A 17,645-nucleotide genomic window follows, 5' to 3' on the forward strand; every position below is an offset into this window, starting at 1 on the left:
GGGAAAAATGCCGAATACAGGTGGGGAGTTTACTCTTATGAAGTATGTCTCTTGCCTCAGACTAGCTCTCTGGTGGCCACTGGCTCAAATGTCTGTAGATTTCTTTGAAACCTTCTGGAAAATAAAATGCATTTAGCATATAAGTTATCATGGCAATGACTGGGGATAGAAATTTACAATTGAACCCCAGGTTTGGAAAGGGCCCCTTTGCCATCTATTAACTGCAAATCAGAGCTGGAGTGGTGAGGGGCCCTTGTCAGTGGAAGCAGCTAGGGCAGGTGAAGGCAGCAGAGGGTCTCAGGTCCTGAGGGAAAAGTCCACCTGTACTATTAGTCCAGACATATCTAAGTAAGGTGCTAATTAACTTGTCATGAATGGTGTCACAGATGTACAGAAATTGGTGATACAAGCAATATAATTCAACTGGGTTTTAACTAAACACTCCTCTAGATAGTAAAATGATTTTATTTTACTTTAGGAGGAACTTCTAATGCACCTGTGGAGATACCCATCTCTTTCTATTCATGGGATCGAGGGCGCGTTTCATGAGCCTGGAGCCAAAACAGTCATCCCTGGCCGAGTGATAGGAAAATTTTCAATCCGTCTAGTCCCTCACATGAATATGTCTGTGGTGGAGAAGCAGGTAACCAGCGTGCATTTTTCTCCCGCCCAGTGGCAGTGCCATTTCTGAGCGCCGCACACCACAGTTTAGCGGGCAGTTCAGCTGTTCGCATAGAAGTATCATTTTTTTTTTCCAGTACAAAAGGGACTGGAACAAATGTCAAGAAACTGATAAATTTTGTTCGGTAGAAACCTCTTTGCTCAATTATACGCAATTATAGTAGTCAGATAAGTAACCGTTTGGAGTTGGAGTGATGGGAAATTTTAAAAAATTAAATGGTAGCTATGAAGGCAAGATTGGTTTTACACCCAGATGGAGAAGCTAACTGCCTACGGCTGGGCTGAGCTGGGACATCTCAAGCTGCAGTCATCAGTTTGTGATGTCTGAAATCTACAGTCTGAAAGCAGCCATTTTAATGAAAACGTTCCTTATCTGGAGGGAGTGCCTGTCTCAGTTATCCACCAGTCATCAGTTTACCCCAAGTTTAACAGAAAGTAGACTCTGAATAAATAAGCTCAGGAAACACCTCATCCCACCCCCGTCTATCCCACTGTCCCTTTCATCGTCTTCTCAGTGCTGATTACATCCTAAAATACTCTCCATCCTTCCTCCCTCCCTCCCTTTTTGTCCCTCTGTCTACAACGTATAAATTCCACGAGGGCAGGACCCTCCTGGTCGTGCTCACAGCTGTGACCCCAGCACCCAGAACATTTCCTGCCACATGACAGGCGTCCATTAACATTGGTTGAAGCAAATATTGGAATGATTTTTTTTTCTTTCTTTTTTGCCGCGCCACGCGGCCTGTGGGGTCCCAGTTCCCCGACCAGGGATTGAAACTGGGCCCTTGGCAGTGAGAGCGCGGAGTCCCAACCACTGGAGCGCCAGGGAAGTCCCTGGAAGGGCTATTTTAGAGTATGGAGTTGTTCTCGGAGGATTTCCTGACTAGCGGCTGGAACAGAGCCAAGAAAGAGAAGGGCGCTGATGACACGGGTCCTTCACAGCTTAGCTTGGAACTGCTTCCACTTCTCAGAAATTTCCAAACGCATGGTATTCCCCATAAGAGTCATTAAGGTACTGGTAAGTCCAAAAAGAGTGGTCAGTCGTCAGATGGAGAAGTTGTACTTGTATTGTGTTTCATGATTACCAAAATTCATAATAACCAAACGTTAACAGTCAGACACCCTGGTGAGTATGCGGAGGGTCAGAGCTGGGATTGGAGGGTCTGGGGACAGAAGGGGAGTGAGAGCTCGCGTTCCTCCCACTGGCGAAGCTCCCAGTCCTGGAGCCCTGCTCACTCCACGCCATCCCTCCGGAAGAACTAAGGTAAAACCCAAATACTTGAATTTGTTGGGTTGAGATTTCATCAGTTTCTTGTTGAAAGACGACTGTATGTTCATGGTATGAGAGAATAACTTGAAACTGAAAATGTTCCTTTTAGGTGAAGCAGCATCTTGACTATATATTCTCCAAAAGAAATAGCTCCAACCAGATGACTGTATCTATGACGCTAGGACTACACCCGTGGGTTGCAAACATCAGAGATAATCAGTATCTTGCGGCAAAAAGAGCCATCAAAACAGGTTGGACTTCAGATATTTTTATTTTTTTATTTAAAAAAAAATTTTAACATCTTTATTGGAGTATAATTGCTTTACAATGGTGTGTTAGTTTCTGCTGTATAACAAAGTGAATCAGTTATACATATACATATGTTCCCATATCTCTTCCCTCTTGCGTCTCCCTCCCTCCCTATCCCACCCCTCTAGGTGGTCACAAAGCACCGAGCTGATCTCCCTGTGCTATGCGGCTGCTTCCCACCAGCTATCTATTTTACGTTTGGTAGTGTATATGTGTCCATGCCACTCTCTCGCTTCGTCCCAGCTTAACCTTACCCCTCCCCGTGTCCTCATGTCCATTCTCTATGTCTGCGTCTTTATTCCTGTCCTGCCCCTAGGTTCTTCAGCACCAATGCCCTTCACCATTTCAGTAATTTGCTGAAGGGCACCCAGCTATTAGTGGCAAAGCCAGGGTTTAAGCTCACACCATGAGATTTGAATTTGGGGCAAAATGATGGACTTGAAAACCTCCAGTACTCCTGGAAATGATGACCAACATTTGAAAACATCCTTTTAAAGGCACAGCTGAACTCGCATGAAAGTAAAGGAAATCTTCTGGGACTAACAATGAAGGAGCTCAAATGTAGTGCAGTGAGCAAGCTGACACGGGCCGCCCCGCGGGGACTTGTTCTTCCTGCTCACAAGGAGGTGTGGGTTTTAGTGGTTTCGGGTCAGCACGAAGCAGACAACGAGACCCACTACATAAAAGCCTCGCTCCAAGAGCCACGCTCACCCTGGACGGGGTGTGTGTGTGCAAGCTTGGCCGTCCTTGCTTGGGTTTTCGGTGAACACAGAGTCTCCCCTGAGAGTTTTGAACCATGGACCTGTCTTGGCATGGGTTTGGGTCTTTAATTACTGTGTGTGGTCGTGTTCTTCCCAAGCCCATCCTGGACTGCCTGGCTGGTGCAGATGGCCCCAAGGCAGGCCATGTGAGCTTTGCACTGAAGAAGCTTCCTGGATATGTGCTCCTTGTATAAAATTACAGAACACACAAGAAACTCAATTCCAGCCTATCCGCCTCTAAAACCAGCGGTCTTTTTTACAATGCCATTCTGCTTCTCCAGAGGTAGGGAATAGCTTTATTTGTAATTTCCTCAGCGGTGCCTGTTTTGACTTCGTGTATTTCAAAGTCGTGGACAGGATACAGGATTGGTGAGCAGGGACACAGGCCTGGGCTTCTGGCTGCCCGGGGAGGAGGAACAGCCAGTCTTTTCTGCAGCAGGAATGGGACACTGCCAACAGTTGCAAAGTGGGGGGCTCTCCTAAAAGCAGGGGGAGTTTTGGGGTCTTTTCAAACGTTAGGCGGGAAGACACTGGCAAGTGTTTATATAGACTATGCACTATATTACCGTTGGGCCTTGGGCCACACCCCCAGAGACGCTGGAGCTGGAACTGGGGGTCCAGACCTCCTTGGAGCCCTCACTGTCTGTCAGGATTATCACTACGGGGACACAGACATTAACAATCACAGGACAAGTCCAAGACCTAGAGCCGTGCTTCTCTGCATAATCATTCCTACTGTCCCAATTGCAGCAGCATTTTGCCAATTTTGGAGTGAAGAAAAGAGGAAGAAGGGTTAGGAAGATAAATGCAATGCCCCTGAAGAGAGGCGTGTGGTTGAAATGTCAAGGCCTGACGTACTCTTGCAGGAAGGCATGGGCACCTTTGGGCCTGCTTGTGTGCTGGACCAGTTCTGCTAACAAAGTCCATCATCTTTATTCACATTCACACCTTGCTCTGTGGGTAAAGAAGGTCGGGCACGCTCTCTCTTGCAACTGTTTCATTTTTCACTCCTGCTCTGTCACCAGCAACTTGTCCTCTAGCCTACAAGGTTTGAACTCATCTCTTTCCAGACCCTAGGATATCCGTTAAAACTATTTCCTGGGATACCTTGAAAGTTGAGCACAAACGCTGAGACATTCAGGTGACGGTTGAGTACAGCTATTTATTTGTATATTGGTTACAAACAAAAAAACAAAGAAGTCCCACCTTCCCAATATTTAATTCATGCACCAGCCATAGAAGTGGGCATACCATCTTGTGCCGCTCCTGCCAAAAATGCATGACTTCTTCCAATCAGGAGAAAGCATCAGACAAACCTAAACTGAGGGGCATTTTACAAAACAACTGATCAGTACTCTACAAGAGGGTCAAGTTCATGAAAGTCAAAGAGAGGCTGAGAACCTGTCACAGACTAGAAGAGACTCAGAAGCATTGACAAAATGCAGTGTGGGATTCTGGATTCAATCCTGGTATAGAAAAAGGGAAAAAGTGGTAAAATTCCAATCAGGTCTGAGTCTACTTAATAATATTATTCCAATGTTAATTTCCTATTCTTGATAATTGTACAATAGTTATATGTTAACATTAGGGAAAGTAAAAGGATATATGGGAACTCTGTACTGTTTCTGCAACTTTTCTGTAAGTATAAAATTAGTTCAAAATACAAATTTAAAAATATTTTTAAAAAGTAGATAATTGTACTTCCCTGGCGGTCCAGTGGTTAAGACTCTGTATTTCCACTGCAGGGGCCTCAGGTTTGATCCCTGGTTGGGGAACTAAGATCCCGCATGCTGCATGACCAAAATAAATAAAAAAAGTTTAAAAGTAGATAATTGTAAAGAAGGCAACCACAGTTTTCTTCTTGACTCTGTTGATGATTTTAGAACATAAATTATGTGAGATCAAGAAGTTTACCGAACCCAAGTATCAAATTTAATGATTAAAACAAAGAAGAAGAAAAAGACAAAGCAAACACTACATTTGGGGAGATTACTGGGGGTAGTCTTGTCATTATTTTATTCAAATGCCTTCTTTTCCTGTGCTTCATTCAGTGTTTGGGACAGAGCCAGACATGATCCGAGATGGATCAACCATACCCATTGCCAGAATATTCCAGGACACCATCCAGAAGAGTGTGATGATGCTCCCGCTGGGCGCTGTGGACGATGGAGAGCACTCCCAGAAGGAGAAGATCAACAGGTTAGTGCGTCCTGTAGGCGCTCACCCCTCACTGCACAAGCCTGGGTCCTCACACCGGTAACCTCCAGACAGGCTGCATACTTCAGATGCAATTTGTCATCAAGTCTTCCTGTTTAAACTGTAGACTACTTTCCCTCTGTCATCTGAATGGGAATAACAGTGTCTCTGTTTCTTTTGTTAGGTGGAATTACATAGAGGGATCCAAATTATTTGCTGCCTTTTTCCTAGAGATGGCTAAGCTGCATTAATCATGGTAGGCCTGACCAGCCTAGGCCTGACCTACTGACAGATCCCCTTTCACACAACCCTGGGCAGGAACAAAATCTAACTATTCAGAGGAATTTGGTCCCCAAAATAATGTTTTCCCTTGGACATCTGGACCAGTAATAAAATATTTCCAAGGCGCAGACATCGGACGTGGTTTTGTGTCACCGTGCACACCTTTCTAAAGCCACAGCCACCTTCAACAACCTGACTTCCCTGTGTCCTGCTGCGGCTGCCCCAGGCCTGGACTCACGGTACCCTTCAGGATGAGGACAAGTCTCTGCTGAGATTCTCCGCTTGCAATTTGATTGGTGTAATCACTGCAGTTTGCGTTCTAGGCCTCTAAGTGCTTGACACACAGTCATCCCATCCAGTGACTGTCCATCCTACATCACCCCTGCTTTTACCACTTGTGCCCTTTATCTTATTGACAAACACGTTGGTCTCCAGCACTGCCTACTGTAATTTCCCTGTGGGCTCATTTTTAGAGGAGTTACTAAAGCATGATAGTGCATTAACCTCTTGCTTCCCCTTCATTTATTTTTCCTGCTTCTTCAAAAGTGCTGAAATGGACATGATCAATATTCATATGCTTACGCCATCTGGGATTCCTTGTGCGAAAATGAGTACTTTCTAAGTTCCAAGCCTCTTTACCTTTGCTGCAATTGATGCCAGCCGACTGCCCCTCCTGCAGCCTCTTCTTTCTTCCTGCCCCGTCAGTGAAGGCCTCCTTGCTCTCTTCAACATCTGCGCACCTGTCAATGCGCCACAGCAGAATTAATCCTGATAGAATTTCTCTCACCCTGCGGGAACTGTACTCAGTGACTACATCTAATAAATTGCTCCAAGCTTTTAATAGCATCGGTTTAGACAGAGAGCGAATCAACCCTGACATCAGCAACACATTCTAAATTTAAAGCCGTCAGCTAATGCTGGGTTCATTAATCATTTTAGTTAACCATCTTGTTTGGCTTGATTGGATTTGACAGTGTAAACAAACAAACAAATGCAATTTTTCTACAGTTGAGTATATTTAAACAAACAGATTTAATCTCTATAAATTATTTAAATCACATTAATGGAGAAGAATTTAAAGGTTTGTTAAAAATGTTTCTCACGATTCTAAATAAAAAACAAGCATAACACATTCCATTGCTTCATGGGTTCTTGAAATGTCAGTTTTAAAACTTGCTGCACCTCATCTAAAACGGCTGGACCAGAGGGCCAGTAATTCGGCTTGTCCTGACTGCGTCACAGAAATGGGACCCAGCTGAGGCTTTAGCCACTTTTCCTCTGATGCTGGAGAACATTTAAATGCTGTCTGTTGAGTATGGGCAGGAATTTGATAATTTTTTGCTATTAAGCTTGGTTTGTGCTTGCCAGATTACATGGAATCTTTTGACATTTTGGATTTTGTGGGACCTAACTGGTGTATTTGGCAGACTTCTCAAGAACTAAATATACAGGAAGTTTATGATCCCCATTTATATTTTTAAAAGGGTGTTCATATTAATCAATTAACAAGGCTGGTTAAAATGTATTGTAACCACTTCTGAGCAATGTAACATCAGTTTGTTTTACCAAGCATCTAAATTATAAGATTACTCATTCACTGATCTACGTTCCTGCTGAATCTCTGAGACTTGCAACGTCTGGTTAATTATTCAGCTACCACCAGGCAAGAAAGGCAGGACAAAGGCTGAGGTCACTGAGTCTAGGAGATCCCAACCTTGGAATGTCTGGGTGCAGAGCCATAGTTTTCTGCCTCTAGGGGTCACAATGAGTGTCCCCAGCTCTCCCAGGTCCATCTGGGTTTTCTACCCGGCCCCAAGCCAGGTGCCTACCTGGGTTCTGCTGTGATCTGGAGTCAGAAGGGAAGTATTTTCAGGGCAGTTACACACATACGGGTGACAGAAATCTACCCACTTATTGGCCAGGAGGCCAGGTAAAATTTTTAAATATTCTCTATCTCCAATCTCTGTCTTCCATTTCCAACTCATCTCTGTACTTCAGGGGTCCAGTGAAGTGCGCTGCACACAGTAGGTGCTCAATATTGCACGCTAAAATCCTCCTCTTGGTTCCGCAGCTGCATTTTTGGGCTTTCCCTGGCCTGGACTTCTATCTTTATGCTCTTTGCCTCACATCGTTCCTAGCTGAAACCGTCTTGGGAGCAGCTAGCACTGGGAAAAAGCACATGAAACAAGTCATGCTGAGGTGCCATCGACTGATAACAGCGCCTGTGTATCCGCCCAGGCAGCATTTGTCTGCACAGGGGCCACAAACCAGCAGCCGTGAGCCCCATACGGCTGCCTTCAGTGCGTTTCACGTGGCCTTCACGTTGTTCTAAGCACTTCTGAACTGGATGCCAGCATCTCAAAATCAGCAGACCTCACCCAAGTGATTTCTCTTGAGTGGTCAGAAGACTGGGTAACACCATCTGCGGTTCGTGCAGGGTGACAGCCCGCTGAGCTGAGGAGAGGCTGTGCTGAGCACGGTGCCTGGCCCATAATATGTGCTCAGTAAGCTTCTTAGATGCAGAGTAAGAAGGAAGCTCACGAATAATACAGTTGTATTTGTCTTCTCACTTCTGATAAGTAACTCTCACTTAAAAAAAACAAGCCCCGGACTTCCCTGGTGGCGCAGTGGTTGAGAGCCCGCCTGCCGATGCAGCGGACACAGGTTCGTGCCCCGGTCCGGGAAGATCCCACGTGCCGCGGAGCGGCTGGGCCCGTGAGCCGTGGCCGCTGAGCCTGCGCGTCCAGAGCCTGTGCTCCGCAACGGGAGAGGCCACAGCAGTGAGAGGCCCGCGTACCAAAAAAATAAAAAACAACCAAAAAAAACACAACAAACCCCCAAACAAATACCATTTTATGATAGGTCCAAATGGTTTTTAAATACTATACTATTTTAAATATCTAGTGTTATATGTATTCAATGCCATCTAGCTATTATTTTTAAATTTTATGTTTCAAGTTTGAATACTAGCTGAACATGTAGTAGATAAACAGTTAAATAATGAGTTGCGGACTTATGTAAGATGAAATAAAATATTTGTTTCAGTGGTAATGTACCTATGGTTAAACCTAGCATAATTCTATTATCTATCTGTAATACCACTGCTGTTCATGACAAGCAGCAAACTTAAACCCAGGCCTAATACCTGCACATATCATTTCTGTTCTTCCACTGAACAGCTCTTCAACATCTGCATTCTATATCGCAGGCCACTTAACTGGTAAGAAAGATAATCTCCCTCTTTACTATATCAGAACAGCTTTCCTCTTTGGGAAGCAAGCTCTGGGAGGCCGAGGCTGGCTTGGGGGTGTTCTTTGTTCAGCTGTCCAAAGGCTCAATCAGTCGATGAAATAAAGCCAGAAATACAGATTTTCTGAAGCAAAGTGTTCTTTTTCTTTCCAGCACGATGTGGAAGAGAACGGATTAATGACTATAATTTCTTAACAGTTATGATAAGTAAATAAATGCTTCTGAGCTTTCTTTGACTAGGTAGATTGAAGAGAAAAAAAACTGTCACTACGTGGAAAAATTTTATTTAAAAAATTATTCTAGTGTAATTTCTTATTGAGAATGAAAAAAGATGTCAGAGAAATTATGCCTTTGACTATAATAGAAAATATGAAGTTTTACATCATCTCACCTCCCACATTGAAATTCACCAAAACAGCATTCAAAGAGAACTTAGATTTAAAATTCTAGCGTGGGTAAGTGTTCCTAGCCTACTCTCATTGTTACTGTAGGTAGGCATGTGAGTGTAGTGGCAGAAAATGTTAACTTAAAGGAAATTAGAACTTTAAATGACACTGTTAAAGTAAATGAGTCATCAAGAATGGTTAGTCACCAAAAATGACCAATGCTTCCTTTCAAATTTTAAATAATTATAGTCAAATAAAGGCAGCTATCTAAATTTTATTTAAAACCCCACTTGAAAAACTGGAAGGCAGACTTTAGGGCTCCTACAGAGTGAAGGGAAGAGGTTCAGGAAAGGACAGTCACAGAGGGGAAGCAGTGCATTCTGCACGCCCTGCCTAGGTCTCTGGATGACCTCTGAACCATGCCTGTGTGAGGCGGACGAAAGCCTCTTGGCTAAGGCTGAGGGCACTGAATGTGACTTCAGCTGCTACCATGACAGGAGAGACAAAGTTAAGGAGTAGCAGTACAGCCAGAACAACTGCCTGTTAAAACAGTAACGACAACAGCCAACCTCTTCAGAAGAATAGAAGCGAATTCAGAGTCTCTACGTTATATTACTCAAATATCTAGGATACAACCAGAATTACTGGGCATTTAGGAAAAAGGGAAACATGACTCACAATCAAGAGAAAAGAGCAAATTAATGAAGATTACCCCCAAGATGATTCATACGCTGGAATCAGCAGACAAATATGTCAAAGCAGCTATTATAACTTTGCTCAAAGACACAGTGGAAAATATGCCTTTAGTAAATGAACCAATAGGGAATCTCAGCAGAGAAACAGAAACGGTAACACAGAACAGAATAGAAATTTTAGAACTAAAAGATACAATATCTGAATTAAGAACAAAAAAAATCACTAGCTGCTTTTAACAGATGATTGGAGATGACAGAAGAAAGAATCAGAATAGATCAATAAAAATCCAATCTGAAGGTCTGAGAGAAAGAAAAGAATGAAACCAAAACAAAAAAGGACAGAGCCTCAGTGAGTTATGTATATCAAGAGGTGTAATATATATTTAATTGAAATTCAAAAGAAAAAGAGAGAATGGTGAAAAGTAACAGTATTTGGAGAAATAATGGTCCCAAATTTTCCAAACTTGGTGAAATACATAAATTTACAGGTGTTCAAAGTTCAGAAAACCCCAAATAGTATAAATATGAAGAAAATCATGCCTAGGTACATCACAATCAGATTGCTGAAAGCCAAAAATACAGAGAAAATTTTGCAGGTAGCCTGAGAAAAATGACAAATTACATACAGGGAAACATAAAAGGGAGAAAAACATCTGAATGACCTCTGCTCATCAGGAAAAAATGGAGGCCAGAAGTAATGGAAAGACATCATCTTTGGCAAACATGTCTTAAAGAAGCTCCAAAGGAGCTTTATTATATATATACATATATATAATATATATATATATAAAGGATATATATATTATATATAAATTTTCCTAATAAGACACAGAAAAACAAATTTTTCCTATATTCTTGGATTCTCTTGCGCATTGCATGACACGTAGGTGCTTAATAAACCACAGCTATCACCGCTGTATTATCTAATGGAACAGTCTTTTAAATGTTTTAATGAGAGTAACAGTATTAGACACTATTACTGTGGCTTAGAAATTTTAGAGCCTCTTCTATTAACAGAATGACGAAAGACCGGAACTTTACTCTAAATGACTAATTTTATACACGAGGAAGTCAGGTTGACTTCCTTAAGGTCACTGTCCTTAAGGTTGACTTCCTTAAGGTATGATGCAAAGGTCCTGTCTCAGTAAAATACTGCATGATGGGGAACTGAAAAACAAACTCAGAAGAAAAATAAACTCGCTGCTCAAAGAAGGAAGATGAAATGTTAACTCAGTTCCCAGGGTAAGAAAGGTAGCAAGGTCAATCTCCTACAAATCAACAGAGTACCTCTTCAACATGGAAAACAGTGCTAGCTACTCTTAAGTGTTGAGAAATTCATCACCTTCTCATCCAAGACTAACACTCTTGAACTAGCTATTCATTAAAAGATGCAAGGTGGACTGGAAAAGGCTGACTCTGGAGTTTGAAAAGTGAGTTCCACCTTTACTAGCTGTGTGATCTTGGAACAGTTATTTAACTCTTCTAAATTACAACTTCCTGTTGTGGGTGACGGACATGAGAATTCATATGGATTACAGTAAAAATTCGACCAGATAATGTCTATGAAAAGTACTCTGTAAACCAGTATTTAAAACGTTATTATCACCTGAATATTCTGACTTAAATAAGCGTTGAGCTGGAACTGGCCTTGAGAGATGGGTTTGGTTTAGAAAGCCTACCATCATTATTACAGGGCTATCCTTTAAAAACTCCGTTTACCTAAAATTTTACAAATACAATTATTTAAGAGCTTTCCCTATACCTACAAGATAAAGTCAAAAATGCTGAGCAAGCGGTGTCTCAAGCTGATCGCAAGTGGGATGTCGCCTCTCATCTCTATATAGGTGTCCGTCAGAGCACTTTGCAAGCCGCGGTCTTCCTTCCTGGATCTGGAGTTTCCGGGGAAGGGCTGTAAGCTTCAGGTCCGCGGATGCTCCCGCAAGAGGGGCAGGCGGCGGCGGGCACGACCACGCTTCGGTCGTGCCTTACTTTCTTCCTAACAATTCTTGCGCTGCGTCACTACCGTTAATAAAAACGGTCCGGCGGGGGCTTTTTAAACACCTAGGGCGTTTTCGGCTTTTATTGCCCAACTGGCCGGCCACCACACTCGGTGTTCTGCCTCCCCTTTAGTATCGGAACTCGGCTCGTGGCTCCCTGCGGCCCGTGACTCCGAGGATCCTTTCTTGGAGTCCACCGACAGACTGTCTTCAACATCTAGGGTTGCGCACGCGCCTGGCCCAGCAGAGAAACCGTGTCCCCGTAGACGGCCGCCTAGAAGCGCCGGGCACCGTTCGGGGCCCGGAAGGCCCACGGCAGCGGCCGCTCGCCCCGCGCCGCCCTCTGCGCTCACGCGCCGCCCTCAGGGGTCCTCTACGGCGGGCGGGCGGGGGACGGGGTGGGGTGAGGAGACATGGGACACGGAAGGGAAGAATGTCCAGAGGAATCCGCGTGGGGACTCTCCCCAAACCGCACTTGGCCCTCCGGCTCAGACACTTCTAGCCGGACGCATCTCCCCTTCTTTAGATTGTCTTCTTCGGCTTTCCGTTTTCCTCTCTTGCGGAGGGGCGGAACTTCCGGTCCCATCTCCTAGCAACTTCCGGCGAGAGCTGACAGACAAAAAAAAAAACAAGAGGCACATAGGTGCCCCGGTCAGTCGGGACAGAAAAAGGGAACTCGACGTGGGTTTTACTAATCCAGTTCCAGGATCCTGGTTTTTGTTCATGGTGTCCGGTGCGCAGTCCACGAAGGAGTCGGCCTGAAGACCGCCGGAAGTCGCTCAGCGGAGAGACAGGAAGTCCCGCCCCTTCCTCCCAAAGGGAAGACGGTGAGCCGGAGGAGTCAGTCAGAGGGGCGAGCAGGAGCGATTCCGTCGGCAAACAGGTAAGTTATTCTCTGGCCGGGGCGGGGGGTTTGGAGGCGGGGACCGTCCAGCGTCAGCGTGGGGCCTGGGGGCGGTGGCTTGAGGGCCCGGGCCCGGGCGGCTGGGCGCCGGGAGCCCCGCCAGGGCCCTTCGCTCTTCCTCCTCCCCCCTTCCCCCCGCCTCCGCCCCTCCCCGCTCGCCGGTCCCTCCCGACGCCGCCCAGACTCACCCGACACACGCCCGCCGCCCGCGCGGCCTCGCGGCCGCCCGGGCTCCACACCGCCAGCCGCTGCTCGCCCCGAGGCCCGACTCACACGGGCCTGGCTGTCAGGGCGGAGGCGGCGATTCCGCGCGCCCCTGCCCGCGGTCGGGCGCTTCTCACCGCCGGGCTTCCCCCGAGTGAAACGCACACGCCGAGCTGCCGCGTGTCGGTTTCCTCCGGCTGCCCGCCCCCTCCCGGTCTCCCGGAGCCGCGCCGCTGCCACCAGCGTCGGCTTCCGTTTAGGACGCCGGCCGGGCAGCGGTCTGGAGCGCTGGTGCCCGAGAGCGGCACGACTGGAAGGGAGGGTCCTAGCCGCTCGGGTTCAGCCGCTCTGCCCTGGACGGAGACCCCAGGCTGCCGCACACCACTTTTTGCAGCAGCGGGTACCCCTCTTCCCAGCTAGCGGGCACGTACTGTGTGTGCTTGTCCGCTTTCTGGGGACCAGTCTGGTGGAGGCGGGTGGCAGGAGCGGCTGACCCCTGTCGGCTGCGTCGAGGTGGGAATAGCTTGTTTATTTTCAAGGGGGAATTCTGGAGTGGGATATCTTGGCAGGGTTGGCATACAGGGACACACGAGTAGGATTTATTTTATAGGTAACCATAATCCTAATGGTGACTGAGGTATAACGTTACAGCTCGTGCCCGTGGAACTAATTACGGTGTGCACCTGTTCTGCGGCGAGGTGTTAGTCCAGCTGGAACACCGTGCAGGGAAGGACGCTGATTATCTATTGACTAGAACATCATTAGGAGAGCTCATTTGATATATACGCTGTATACTTTATTTAGCACAGCAGTTTGTAGAGCAGGAATTAACCCCTTTCCACCAACTGAGACCCAGATTAAATAACTTGACGAAAGTTAACGTCCGGATTCAAATCTCAAATGTTTGTTATTCATTCTTCTTCAAGTTTGCTACATGTGAAATTACTAACTCCTAGTGTCACGTCTGGAAAACACTAAGGCGGGGACTTCCCTGGTGGTCCAGTGGGTAAGACTCTGTGCTCCCAACGCAGGGGACCCCGGGTTCGATCCCTGGTCCGGGAACTAGATACCGCATGCATGCCGCAACTAAGAAGCTGGCAAGCTGCAACTAAGAAGCGGGCATGCTGCAACGAATGATCCTTAGTGCTGCAACGAAGAAACAAACAAAACCCGCTAAGGCAAGGCTCTGTAGTAGCTAATGTCTTCTTACACGATGCGTAAGACAGTTGTGGTGATTGCTGATAGCGCAGTTGCTATTGGTGCCTTTTTTTAAAAAAAACCTGTTATCTTGGAATAATTTCAGATTTACACGAAAGCTGCAAGATAGGACAGAGTTCCACTGGTGTTTAACAAAGCAAAGTGGCTCCACTTAATAATCACTGGTTCCTGCTTCATGCCAGACACCATTTTAGTGCAGGAGAGAGTAACATATTGCCCTAGAAGATTTCAAGGCCCATTGGAGGAGACAGATACGTAAACAAATGTAATGCCTTTTGCCAAGTGCTGAAACGGAGATACGGGAGCACAGAGGAAATGATCACTGCTGGGGCAGGAGTGGTGAGAGCTTTCAGGATATATTTGAGTGGAGATCTTAAGGGTTAATGGCTATTCACTTGATTGATGGGACATTTTCCCCAACATTCATTCTAATTAGGTTTGTTTTATTAGAGGAGAACTCTCTTCTATAAAACAGACTCTTCTATTTGATTCACCTCCCTCTCTCACAGCCCCTCTAAGAAGAGATTTGTTTCACAGGTAATACAGGTTGCGAGAAGCATCCCAGTTTATAAATCCATGAACAGGAGGATAAATGAAAGCTGTGTAGTAATGGAAATATCTAGATCTATACATTTTTAAATTCTTTGATTTTCTTGCTAGTAAATACTTCCTGTGGTTCGATCACAGTCATTATGAGAGGTCATGGAGCACAGTTCTGCACTGTAACTTGGCGTGTTAGATCCCCACACCAGAGGGGACATTTGAGTGTCTTAGCTCTTGCTGCTATAACAAAATACCATAGCCTGGGTAGCTGAAACAACAAACATTTATTTATCACAGTTCTGGAGGTTGAGAAGTCCAAGATCAAGGTGCCGATTCCTGCTGAGGGAATCTTCCTGGCTTGCGGATAGCCACCTTCTTGCTCTGTTGTCACGTGGCAGAGAGCGAGAGAACTCTGGTCTCTCTTCCTCTTGTAAGGACACTGATCCCATCTTGGGGGCCTCACCCTCATGACCTCAGGTAAACCTACCTTCCAGAGGCCCTGTCTCTAAATACTGTCACACTGGGGAGTAGGGCTTCACCGTACGAATTTGGGATGGGGGCTGGGGGCGGGAATTATAATTCAGTCTGTAGCGTAGGTTTCTTGGAAGTTTTGTTATTATGTGGAACTCCTCCAAAATAGACTTGATACAGAACTAAATAGGAAACTGTAAAATTAGAGTTTATATGGCTTTCACTAAAGCAAAGTTAACGCAGTTTTATTTAAAATAATAAGAAATATGATTCAGAGACCAGTTGATGAAAGGGAGAAATTTTAATTGTTTCATTTTGATGAAAGAGAAATCCCTGTGGTTCTCTTTTCACTTTTAGGCCTCATAGAGTTGTCCCATTTTAGAGGGCATAAGGACTGTGGCAGTGATCTATTTTCATTCTCTCATTGTCTGATGAGAGGGCTGAGCCCCCCAGAAGCTAAGTGACAAACATGTCTCAGAAATTAGTGGCAGAACAAGGATTAGAATCAGGCCCCCTGATTTATAGGCTAGGCTTTCTGCTCTTTGAAGCATCAATAGTTCTCAAATTTAAGGTGCATCAGAGCCACCTGGGGGGCTTGTGAAAACACAGGTGCTGGGCATCACCCAGGGGCTCTGATTCAGCAGGCCTGCGCTGGGACTGGGAATTTGCACTCCTGACAGGTGCCTGGGTGATGTTGAAGCTGCTGGCTCTGAGGCCACACTTCGGGAACCCTGGCCTCACGTGATGTTGCCTTTGATCTCTCATAAGAGGAGAGTAAGTAAACCTCTGCAGGTTTTACCCGCCTAACCTTTTCCCTGGTACTCAGAGAATCAAGTTTTTAAATTTTGTATCACAAGCAGTAATGCATAAACAACATATGATTAGATGAAAAATAAAAAAGGACTGGAAATGGAGTACTTCTCAGCGTCATTTTGGCATATTCAAGGGTAATTTTTGGAGACAATTCTAGTGGTCAGAGCCACTTACTATTGAAGGGGCTACACATGAGCTGTGAGAGCCCCCAGTCTTACCAACATTCACACTGAAAAGCGTGTCCAGGTTGATTGCTAGGTTGTATGGGAGTAAAAAGTTACTTCCATCTTTGTTTTTCTATGCTTTTCTGTGTTGTTTTGTGTACTAAAATGTTCTTTTCTTATATATCAAAATCTTATCGGGCCCAAGCACAGATTATATGCCTGTAATAGATATTGAAGAAATGTAAGTTGAATTAAAAAAGAGTAAGGGGGAAAGTAAGGTAGGTCATTTACCTGGAAAGTTACTCTGCTCTCTAGATGATCGCAGTCTTGGGCATTTATTGAATAATTGTCATTTATTCCAGTTTACACCTTAGTTGCAATTATTGGAATTTTTTTTAAGCATAGTTATTGGAGGAGGTAGCTAGCATATTTTAATGTTAGAGTTAATGAGCGATCCCCATACCTTTTTATCTTGCATCTTAAATGATTTTTAAAAACTTTTTACTTTGAAATAATTTTGGAATTACAAAAAAATTTCAAAAACAGTCCAGATAGTTCTATATATCTTCTAACCAGATCTCTTTGTTAACACATTATGTAACTGTAGTGCAGTTACCAAAACCGGGCAGTTGATACAATTAATCTAAAGACTTGATTTGAATTTCACCACTGCTGTGCTTTTTCTGGTTCAGCATCCAATCCAGTATCCCACATTGCATTTAGTTATCATGCCTCTGTAGTCTCTTCCAATCTGTGACGGTTCCTTTTAGGTTTATATTCCATGACCTTGATACTTCTGAGGATTACTGGTCAGTTATTTTGTAGAATGTTAGTGGGTTTGAATTTGTGTCATGTTCTTTCAGGATTAAATTGAGGGTTAGGCATTTTTGGCAAGAATACCACAGCGGTGAAGTTTGCCCTCAGTGCATCGCATTGGAATGCACATGATGTAGATATATTTTATCAGTGGTGAATGTTAACTTTGACCTCTTGGTTGAGGTGATGTCTGACATATTTCTGTGCTCTAAGATTAAACATTTTCTCTTTGTAATTAATGACCCTCCTAATTTGCCTGATTTTGGTGCAAAAGTTTAAAATAAGTGAACATCTAATGTCAGAATCCTTTGAACCTGACCCTAACTGTGGAATACTTCTTATTTTGGGAGGCTTCAGTACTATTTGTTAGACTCAAACATAGCTGGAAAGGGTAGAGGTTTCACTGCTGGAAGAACAATTATTTGCTCAAGAACTTGTACTTGATCTCGGGCAGTATTCGTCTTGAATTGGCAACAGTGGAAGCTGTTTGTCTGAATTGTTTTGCTTTGGTTCTGTGACCTGTCTCACATGTGTCTTCCAGTGCACGACTTTCCATAATTGTGCTGCATTTCTTAAGAATTCTCCCTGGAGCATTTAGAAGATGGATGCACTTCAGTTCATCACCAGGCAGTTGCTCCTGGTATCCCACTGCTTACCCACTTGCTAGCCCATGGGGCTGGGGCACG

At 44.8% G+C, this 17,645-nt stretch overlaps 2 protein-coding genes and 1 long non-coding RNA gene across 9 annotated transcripts in view; 2 read left to right on the plus strand and 1 right to left on the minus strand.

The window, feature by feature from the left end:
- Window positions 1-5,627, plus strand: part of CNDP1 (carnosine dipeptidase 1) — a 30,773-nt gene extending 25,146 nt beyond the window's left edge. For all 5 annotated transcript variants that reach the window (XM_073790821.1, XM_019937217.3, XM_073790820.1 and 2 more), the window contains 4 exons: window positions 479-643; window positions 2,061-2,202; window positions 5,073-5,220; window positions 5,402-5,627. In XM_073790821.1, coding sequence (XP_073646922.1) covers window positions 479-643; window positions 2,061-2,202; window positions 5,073-5,220; window positions 5,402-5,468 — 522 coding nt within the window. In that variant the 3' untranslated portion in view covers window positions 5,469-5,627. The remainder of the gene's footprint in view (window positions 1-478; window positions 644-2,060; window positions 2,203-5,072; window positions 5,221-5,401) is intronic.
- On the minus strand, window positions 4,164-13,322 carry LOC117307712 (uncharacterized). Of its 2 annotated transcripts, none has more exons than XR_012325475.1 (3): window positions 12,919-13,322; window positions 7,329-12,435; window positions 4,164-6,239 (listed from the first exon to the last, which is right to left on the minus strand). It is a non-coding gene; the product is annotated as an uncharacterized lncRNA (long non-coding RNA). The 2 variants fall into 2 exon arrangements; XR_004521604.2 differs by having other exon boundaries at window positions 11,596-12,435; window positions 12,919-13,263.
- Window positions 12,429-17,645, plus strand: part of ZNF407 (zinc finger protein 407) — a 421,360-nt gene continuing 416,143 nt past the window's right edge. For both annotated transcript variants that reach the window (XM_019937214.3, XM_019937215.3), the window contains exon 1: window positions 12,429-12,709. The gene's annotated coding sequence lies outside the window, so the exon portion shown is untranslated. The remainder of the gene's footprint in view (window positions 12,710-17,645) is intronic.

Source organism: Tursiops truncatus, chromosome 13 (genome assembly GCF_011762595.2).
Source record: "Tursiops truncatus isolate mTurTru1 chromosome 13, mTurTru1.mat.Y, whole genome shotgun sequence".
In the NCBI taxonomy this organism is placed as follows: domain Eukaryota; kingdom Metazoa; phylum Chordata; class Mammalia; order Artiodactyla; family Delphinidae; genus Tursiops; species Tursiops truncatus.